The sequence below is a fragment of the Zophobas morio genome, unplaced genomic scaffold (genome assembly GCF_036711695.1).
Source record: "Zophobas morio isolate AGI-343-1 ecotype UQ-CSIRO unplaced genomic scaffold, CSIRO_AGI_Zmor_V1 ptg000014l, whole genome shotgun sequence".
NCBI classification, from domain to species: domain Eukaryota; kingdom Metazoa; phylum Arthropoda; class Insecta; order Coleoptera; family Tenebrionidae; genus Zophobas; species Zophobas morio.
The window spans coordinates 802,023-812,139 of record NW_026972119.1 but is presented as its reverse complement, the minus strand read 5'-3'; the positions used below and the strand labels follow the sequence as shown (position 1 = coordinate 812,139).

Genomic DNA, 10,117 nt, shown 5'->3' with positions numbered 1-10,117 from the left:
AAACTCTGAAACAAATAATTTCAGAATTTCTACTTCTACGTTTTTGGAAAATCAAGAGTTGTATTCAAAAACTGTACTTTTAATGTTAAAAGTATGTATTGTACCTTAATTCTCATAATCGTTTTGATCAATACAAATGTGTATTTTGTTGCAAAATGTTTATTGTGAAACTTTTATGTGGTGATGTTCATTCATTATATTCTCATGTCGAATATAACTCGTGATATGATTAATAATAATAATCGAAGATATGGCTCGTGAAAACGAAGCAGCACATTCAACTCGTGCTTCACACTTTGAATCTGCAGTTCGGTTTCACTCTAAATGTATCGTATCAGTTGTTATATTATAAAATATAACTGACAACAATATCTTGAAACGATCTTCTTCAATTAAAGACTTGGGAGTATCTGATACGCAATTTAGTTTTAAGGATCATGTTAACAACTTAGTTATTGATGCCATGAAAAACTTGGTTTCATCTTTAGAAACTGCAAGTATTTCACCAACGGCAACCAACACTTTTAAAACCTTTATACTGCGCTGGTCCTTCCTAAGTTGGAATATTGCTCACTAGCGTCGTATTATTACAATTACCAGATTCAACAACGCGAGAACAAATTTTTAAAGTACATGTTGGTCCTTCGAGCCGGATCTCTTCAAATGTGTAATCCAGTGCTGTGAATTCAACAATAAAACGCGGTGGTGCCATTTTTCGACGCCTGTATCGGGAGACGTGATCTATCGGCCATCGGAGTTCCCTACCGGACAGGAGAGCAGCGAATTCAGCCCATCCAGTCGTTTTATCCAAGGTTCCAAGTGACCTTATCACATTTTTGGCAATTTTCGACGCCTGTATCGGGAGACGTGACCTACCGGGCATCGGAGTTCCCTACCGAGCAAGAGAGCAGCGAATTCGGCCCAGTTTTACGTATTTCAACTGATTGGTTTTTCAAATGGTTATGACGCGTTCGCAAAGTTTCGAGACTCTACACATGGCAGGCGCGGAAGGCGAAGACAATGCCGAAACATTTTCGGACTTAAATCTTACACCAGAGGACTCACATGCAGCAAATTTACAAATTTTACTCTTAAAAAGAGATCGAATTCACGACGAAATATCGCGTTTTAAGTTGTGGTTTGAAACAAACAATTACAGTACATCCGCTTCTCGACTGAGAGTAAAATTGCGCGATTTTGTACGCATTAAGGCTCAGTTTGACGAAATCCATTCTCAGATTGAAGCTCTTGATGACGCTACTCTCGATTTAGAACACGCTAGAATAAAACTTTATTTCGAAAATGCGTATTACGATTTATGTGCAGATGTCGAAGATGCTATTGAACAAAAACGCGTTGACACATCTTCACCTGCACCGCAAGGTATCGCACCTACGAGTACACCGTCACCATCGGTGCAATTGCTCCCGATTGTTATTAAACCGTTTAGCGGAATTTATACTGAATGGCTACCTTTTTACAATACTTTTAAAACATGACGATACACGACTGACCAAAATTCAGAAATTTCATCATTTAAACAATTCTTTGTGTGGCGACGCAGTAAACCCGTTAACAATTTCTGAGGCAAATTATGATGTAGCGTGGAAATTGCTCAAGGACAGATTTGAAAACAAACGATTAATCGTCCAGCACCACGTGACCAATTGGTTTAATTTACCTCAAGTCATTAAAGATTCGTCCAGTTCAATGCGACAGTTATTAGATACCTTTAATACAAATCTTGAAGCTTTAAAATCTTTTGATATCGAAATAAATCCGTCATATGTCTTACTTATTTATTTATTAACATCCAAATTAGACTTTATCAGCCGCAGGGGTTGGGAAGAATCTTTGACTACCAACGAATTACCAACTAAAAAACAGTTAATTGATTACTTGACACAACAGTGTCATTTGATGGAATCGATGGAGTTGAATAAATCGCAATTTAAAACTAATCATACGTATAATAATAATCAAAAAACAGAACCGAAATCATTTTCAAAGCCCCCACAAAGGGTATCTACATTTACAGCGGCAGTAAATCGCAATAGCACACAATCCACTTGTTATTTTTGTAAAAAATCTCATTCTATTTACAGTTGCGTTACTTTTTTAAAACTCAGTGTTTCGCAAAGAGGGTCTCAGGTAGATAGATTGAAATTATGTCAAAATTGTCTCAAACCATCGCATACGTCCGACTGCTGTAAATCTATGCCATGTAAATTATGCCAATTGCCAATACACTTTTACATAGTGACCAACGCTCCCATTCAAACGAAAACCAGCCTAGTACCAGTGGAGTTTATTGCTCATCCACCTTTTTCCACAAGCCGTTTTGTCTACAGCAATAATTCTAATAAAGGATTGTAGAAACAAATTTCAAAAATTCCGGGCTTTGTTAGACGTGGGTTCAGAATCGCATTTTATTACTCAAGCCGCCGCTAACAAATTGGGTTTAAGTACACAAAATGCAAATGTGGTTGTAGCAGGTATTCAGTGTTCAAATACGACCGCCAGACAAAAGGTTCAGGTACAGATCGAGTCGTTGCATTAATCATTTACAACAGCTCTAAATTGTCTAGTAATTCCCAAAATTTCTAAGAACATACCTAACCGTACCTTTTCTAAAGATGAGCTGGACATACCTGAAGCGGTAAAACTTGCCGATCCTAATTTCAATTTGTCACAGCCAATCGATCTGTTATCTAAGGTCTGAACTAACTTCGTACGAAAGATGTTGACAGCTTGATTTTATAAATAATTCACAGGAGATAACGAAAGGAATAGTAAATTATGGGGCAACAATTGTGATCCGTTATGATTACATCACTTAAAATAGGATCTTTGTTCTAAATTCTAAAATTGTTTCTCGTACAAGAACTCGAAAGAGAGGTTAGAAGAAACATCTGTCAAAAGCGATTTGTTCCGCTGATGCGGTACAAGGAGGAAAGTCAAATAGACATATACAGATGAAATGCATATAACAAAGATGAAGATGTGGTGATCACACAAAGATAGCATTATACTTAAATGATCAAAGGAACTTACCTTAAGTGAAGTTCGATCATAATTATGCTAGGCATCTGGCTCGAAGATATCATAAAAGAAGACATGTAGTATCGCTTTCTGGTACTGCTGGCACTAGGTTTAAAGAGTGGAGAAACTCTGGTAGACTCCCCTCTCCCTCCACAATCGGTGCGGTATGGGTTCATTACTTTGAAGGGATTTGTAACAATCATAACTAGCAGGTAAATGTTGATAAGTACGACCATCACATTTAGGGTTTTGGGGCGGGTTATGATATCTTCGAGCCAGATGCCTAGCATAATTATGATCGAACTTCACTTAAGGTAAGTTCCTTTGATCATTTAATTATGCGGCGGCATCTGGCTCTCGTATATCATAAGAGAAGACATGTAGTTGTTTAAAGCGTTAGATTGTTACAAAACTGGGTACTGCTAAACGTAAACCGAACAATGGGTATTTTGCCATAACGGGGCTAAAGTTAGCTGACAGGAAAACTGCTGGAGAAAAAATTAACTCAGTTTCGTTGAGATAATTGAGTAATGTGGTTGCGGCACATATATAAGGGTTTTCCTGAAAGAAGGGTAGCTGAAGACAGGGTTGCGTTCCAGTCCAGGACGAAGTTTTGATTGTCTCCGTTATAAAAATTTGGATACCATCCGAGGACCGTTTGATGTTCGAGAGGCGAATTAAATGAATCGACTGGGTGCGATGTCCGGTTGTCAATAATAACAGTGTGGCAAGTTTTTGGGACAACTGTTTCAAGGTCAAGTTATCAGTGAAGAAATTTCCCAAATAGTCCAGAACGATTTGGGGGTCCCAAGTGAAACGATATTTCCTTTCAGATGGTCTTAGCTGGGAAATACCCTTCATGAATCGTTTAGCGAGAGGGTCAGCCCCGATGTCGTAATTCAGAGTTAACGCGAGCGCCGAGCGGTGACTGTTAAATGTTCCATATCTGCAACCTGTAGTCCAATACGTGGTGAAGAAAAACAAGAACTTGACTGGGCGTAGCCGAAAACATCGGCACCTTGAGTTCAATGCAGTAAGACCACCACATTTTCCACGTAGAATTATATTGTGATATTGTTGACTTGGCCACCGAATGGATGATGGTATTTATGGCTTCCTCAGGAACATTTCGGAAACTAAATGCTTGGCTGATAAGAGTCCTGCTACCAGGGTAAGCTGAGTTGACAGGGGGTGTGGTCGACTGCAAGGTAAAGATCACAAATCTGAACTTGGCGCAAACGTAAGAGGATCCTGTGTAAGTAACTTAAAGAAAAGGGGATCCAAGGTTGTGTGGGCCAGAAAGGCACAACCATAATGCCCTCCGCTTGGTCATTCACAATTTTGTTGAGGCCCCTCAAAATTAAACAAATTGGAGGGAAGGCGTAAAAGAAGAAGCCTGTCCATGGAATTGTGAAAGCATCGCGCAGTAGAGATACGTATCTTCGACACTTGTGGTTAGCTTTAGAAGCAAAGAAATCAATTTTTGGAGCACCAAATCGTAATGTGATTTGGTTGAAGGCTCCGTCCGACAACTCATATTCGGTTTCCTCGGGAAGCCTGCGTGATGTCGTGGGGATGTTCGTTCACGGCACGCAGCTCGTGACCCGAACTTGTTGAAGGTTCGTCCGCGCCACGCAGCACGCGACCCGAACTTCCGAATCTGCTACTGTATTTTTCCCCGAGTTAATATATGAAGCAAAAAACCATAAATTTCTTTCTTCGCAAAATTCCCAAATATCTCTTGCTAGGTTAGACAGCGCTGGGTATTGTATACTGCCCATGCGGTTTATGTATGATAAGGCAGTCGTATTGTCCGTTCTGATTAAAATGCTGCAAGATTTTTTATACTTTGCAAAGGATTTTAATGCGTAAGCAATTGCCAAAAGTTCTAGATAATTTATGTGATGTTGTGATTCAGTAGCAGTCCACCAACCATGTGTCTTTTCTTCGTCGCAACAGGCTCCCCAGCCAGTAAGAGACGCGTCAGTATAAATTACAAAGTCGTAGTTGTCAAAACGTATGTCATTGTGAGAGGTCTGAATTGCTGATTCCCACCATAAGAAATCATTCTGCAAGGTTGAAGAAAGGGACATGGAGGTGTCATAATTCATATGGTGATCTCTTAACGCTTTGAACTTCTCCCGCTCGAATGCTTTAGTGTACATTAGTCCGTACTTTATCGCCGGACAGGCCGGTACAAGTGTCCCTATAAACTGGGCAAAAGCCCTAATTGAACAGCGGCTTCGGCTTTTAAAATCGCGAATCATATTAAGAGTCTTCTTGCGCTTTTCTAGAGGAAGGGAAATTGTCATGGTGTGGCTGTCCAAGATGAAACCCAAGAATTTGCCTCTCTGCGATGGAATAGTTTGGCATTTATCCCAATTGATTAAAAAACCCCAATGAAGTTAACACCTGGACAACCACAAAGACATTTCGAGAGCAAGCATCCCCCGAGTTCCCAAAGATGAGAAAATCGTCCGGGTAGATCACGCAACAAATGCCACGAGAGCGTAAACGGGATGCAATAGGGCGTGTGAGTTTTGTAAAAACCAAATGGCATACAAGTGAATTCATATAATTGGCCATTATGTTCGCACCGAAGATATTTTCGATGTTCAGTGTCTACGTTTATCAGAAAATAGGCATCCTGCAGGTCAATCGTAGACATGTAGCAGCCCTTTTGCATTAGCCGGGCGGCTGTTCGATGATCTTCCATTTGAAGATGAGAAGTGGCCACAAATGTATTTAGTTGCTTAAGATTTAAAATGAAACGATCTTTCCCATTCGGTTTTTTGACTAGAAAAATTGGGGAAATGAACTGATCGTTGCGTGGCAGGCATTTGCGGACTGCGCCCTAAGCTAACAGGTGCTGGACGGCGCGGGTGATTTTTCCCTTTTCGGAGACAGAAAAATTTTAGCGCCTGGGAGTAAAGCGTTGCCGAACTTCCCGAGAAAAAGGAATTTTATACCCCGCTATCGGCCCAGCAACGTTCGGCTAGTAGAAATTGACCGCCATACTGAATGAAAATTCCGCAGGCGGCCTGCTATGTGTGGTACCTGTGTTAATGGTGGTGCCTTTTCCGTTGCTGGGTGTACGAGGGAGTTTTCGGTCCTTTTTTTCCTCTCGGTTAGGTCGTCCCCAAAAAGAAATTCACCTGGAGGGGAGCTCGCGTCGATTTTTAGATAAACAAAACATCAGGTGGGTAAACCTTGCCCGGCTTGGGTGAGAAGCGGCAAAACTTGACTTGTGGAGGTGTTGTGATTTGTAATAGTTTCATTAATGCTTTTCCCCAGGAAGCTAAGCCCCTGGCTCAACTGGGCTTGAGCGGCGCACCGAGAGTCGTCACGGGTTTGATTTGGGCCCGACAAAATAGTTCTGACGATCGGATTCAGTTTTGGTGGGCTTAAGAATTCGCCATTAGACGGGATGACAACGTCTTTCAAAAGGGTCGATTTTTTGGCCGGATCTAAGCCCTGACAGCAAATTCTTTCCCAGCTGGCTGACAAGGTCGAGTGAAACTGATACGGGGCAGCTGCTGATGGGCCGGTCTCACCGAGCATTTCCAGTACGTGCGGATCGAGCGCCACGTCATCGTGTTCCTGGAATACCGGTTGTGCAGCGTCAAGGTTAGCTTCTCGATCGCTTAAGTGCGTAGGTTCAGACTGCACGGCTGGTTAGAATGACAACCTATTTCACCTGCAGCACCGAATGCAGCCGAACCAGGCGTTGCCGTGCCACGCAGCTCGTGACCCGAACTTGTTGAAGGTTCGTCCGCGCCACGCAGCACGCGACCCGAACTTGGGGAATACCTTGGGGGACTTCGATGTCGTTCAGCTTCGAGTCTTCGCAATCGTTTCCAAAGTTCTCGGCGGTCGTCCTCTGAGCTGGAGGAAGAGCGATGACGACGTTTGCGGGATTTGTGATGACCCATTGTTCAGTCCCAGACGACGAGCGGACGTGCGACGTGCCAAGCTCGAGCACTAGAAAACGAATGTACCCATACCGCACCGATTGTGGAGGGAGAGGGGAGTCTACCAGAGTTTCTCCACTCTTTAAACCTAGTGCCAGCAGTACCAGAACGCGATACTACATGTCTTCTCTTATGATATACGAGAGCCAGATGCCGCCGCATAATGCTCCCCTTGACGTAGAAAACGACAACAGATAGCTTCATGTGTAGTCACAGCTTTCAATTTGAGTATTGGTATCCATTTATTATATGATCTAAGGGTTCTGGTGCTCATTTTGGAATCAACAAAATTCTTTCCAATGTCAGGGAGAGATTCTACTGGGTCCGTTGCCGGGAAGACATCGAGAGCTGTCGCAAAAAGTGTAGGACCTGTACGGCGGTTAAAAGACCAAAGATTAAGGCGAGATTTAGACCTACACGAGCCTGTTTGCAATTTGTAGAAACAGTTAAGTTTCATTAAACAGGAACATAGCTTTTAATAAAGCGAAATTTAAGTTTTTTCATTTCCAATTTGGAAACTGTATATCAGAAATTCAACGCTCACTCTACAAAGGTCTTTAATATAGACGAAACAGGAATATTCACTGTGCATATACTAGGGCAATGTTGCTTGAAAAAGGTCTTAAACGATGAGTAAAATTCAAGAAGTACAAAATAAAGTAAAAAAACCATTACTAGGATGATGATAGCAAAGGACCACGAAAACAAGTAGATGAAAAACAAGCAAATGATAAACAAAACAAAATAAATAGATTAAAATTTGTTGGAATGACCGTAATAACGAACTACAGTTTTGATGCACTTTATGTTCCCAATGCGGTTTGCTCTGATTCTGACGCCGTGGAAGGTTTTATTTGCGATAATTGTCGATAAATGAACTATCGCAATTTCTCCACGTGTATATCGTATGTCTGGGGTAATATTGATTTTGCAACGTTTTTTTAATTAATTATTTTGTGCGTGTTTCGAAATTTGTTTTTCTAATTAAATATGTTTTTTTTTTAATAAAGAGATACCTAAGCTACAATTGCTCTTTTAATGACAACTTTGGCTCATTACAGACCAAAACAGACACTACTTTACTTACGGTGTCGCAATTTCTCCAGCTTCCCCTAGTCCTATTCCCGATAACAAAGAAAAGTTGAACTGGCAAATTGTTCAGTAATACTAATAACTTTTATCCTTCTTTCTAACCATGAAGTAATGAACTATTTAATTTCACCATATATTTTATTAACTCCGTAAATGATATCATCTGTGGCTTGTTGACTCGCGTATGAGGATCTACGGACTGCTCCTACCTTTTTGTCGAAAAACTTCAACTCCGAGCGCTTATGAAGAAGAACCAGTACACGGCTACTTTTCAAACAAACAGTCACAGAACGTTGGGTTACATATATCACAACTGCGTCACCACTTTTTACGTAATTCTAATAAAATAATGAGTTATTTTACCGGGTAGGTATTTTCATTGTAAAGTTTTTGCAAATGATAAACATATATCGTTAAATAAATGTTAGAAAAATTTTGTCATTCTCGTAAAACTAAAGTTTATACTTAACGTTTTATTTTTGCTTCTACGTCTACCTCTCGACGAAAAAAGAAGTTAGCTCGAGGCGAAACGCTTTCCTTGATTATAAATTTCTAAAGTAAAAATGCGGAAATATCTTGAAAGAAAACATAATTTTATCGACAAAAAGTGCTCGTTCTGTTTCCCTGGCGCTACACGTAAAAAATATCGGATAAGCCCGGTCGTAAAAATACATCTCTGCAACCCTCCGACTTTTCGCACTATCAATTATCCACAACGCACCCTCTGACACGCCCAATATCTTAACTAAACGATTTCATTTGAAGGAATCTCAAAAATTACGAAGAAAATAGAAAGAAGCATTTTATTGCTTTGGCCCTCATTACAATAATTGCTACTAACAATAAAATAGACATAAATGTCGGAGATTTTATTAAGTAGTAATTTTACTTTTGCTTTTCTGAATTTTAGAATAAGAGGTGGTGTAATTCCTCTCGCCGCTCTTTAATTAGAGATGTTCAAGAGTACACCTCTTAAATCACTTTTTTCAGCATCGCGTAAACTAATTAAAAGTAAACAATCTCGGCGAAGGAATAAAGTCAACGGAGAGAATTTATTCTTATTTTATGATAGGAGTAGATATTTGTACAAACCAGAATTTTATAAGACAGTATTCAGGCGTACAGTTCACGTTATTATTAGTTGAGTTTATTAAAAAAAGATAAAATATTCTCTGTTAAGCTAATTTTCAATCGAAAATTTTTCACTTTAAAGCAGTTGTTGGTTTTCGTGTTATTATAAAAGGATTCGTTATTTCAAATATTGAATTTAGGTGTTGTAGATATGAAAATATTTCTTGGTTAAATTACAACAAACAAACAAAGCCATGTTGCAATATTGTCGCTTCAATTCAATGACCCACACATCAAACCGTAAGCCCGACCGGATCTGCTGTTATAATGGATTAAAAGCAAACATTCTAACGTTTTCTGTATACCACAGGATTAACATCCTCTCTCTAATTAATGATATTATGTACATGTCGTGCCACCGCTAAAGCCACATTCTAGTTGACTTAAAAGTTATGTATTAATTAAGAAATGACAGGTATTTTACGAAAGACAAGTGTTTTTTACTTCGGAGCTTAAGTAAAGGAAGCATTACAATCATATCGACTGGTTACTTTCATGTTTTCTCGATGGGTCATAACCTCCAAAGTAGCAAAAAATAGGTCTATAGTTTCCGTCTGTCTGTCTGTTCATCGTCCATATGGATTTTTGTTAGACAGATATTGTCTACGAACCGATTGCTCTCAAATTTATATCATGTATGTGTATTATGAATATCATGTAGAAGTAGATGGTAAAACGCTGATCAAACTTTGTCTGATCATCCCCATCAACAGCGTGATGACGTTGTCTCAAAATTTTACCGAATCAATTCAATCGAAAACGTGCAAAATATAATGGGTCTATACTTATGAATCATCATTACATTCATAGTTTTAGAATGCGTCCATTTATTTTATTGAATACATCAGGAACTGCAAAACCGAATACTTTGAAATGTTGCA

General features: G+C 39.7%; 1 protein-coding gene across 1 annotated transcript; it reads right to left on the bottom strand.

Moving 5' to 3' along the window:
* Nucleotides 1-2,292: 2,292 nt before the first annotated feature.
* LOC135129117 (uncharacterized) lies at nt 2,293-7,217 on the bottom strand. The gene is made up of 11 exons (XM_064056198.1): nt 7,079-7,217; nt 6,764-7,023; nt 6,252-6,705; nt 6,100-6,197; nt 5,438-5,896; nt 4,630-5,393; nt 4,353-4,599; nt 4,053-4,243; nt 3,687-3,988; nt 3,055-3,325; nt 2,293-2,359 (listed from the first exon to the last, which is right to left on the bottom strand). The coding sequence occupies exons 1-11, from the start codon at nt 7,215-7,217 to the stop codon at nt 2,293-2,295; spliced, it is 3,252 nt and encodes a 1,083-aa protein (XP_063912268.1).
* Nucleotides 7,218-10,117: the final 2,900 nt, after the last annotated feature.

Coding starts and splice junctions, on each gene's coding strand:
- LOC135129117 (XM_064056198.1), bottom strand. CDS start 7,217: ATGAAGCTATCTGTTGTCGTTTTCTACGTCAAGGGGAGCATTATGCGG. Junction 5,897..6,099: donor AGGCACCACCATTAACACAG/GTACCACACATA, acceptor CTGTTAGCTTAG/GGCGCAGTCCGCAAATGCCT. Junction 3,326..3,686: donor CATCAAACGGTCCTCGGATG/GTATCCAAATTT, acceptor TAATTATGCTAG/GCATCTGGCTCGAAGATATC.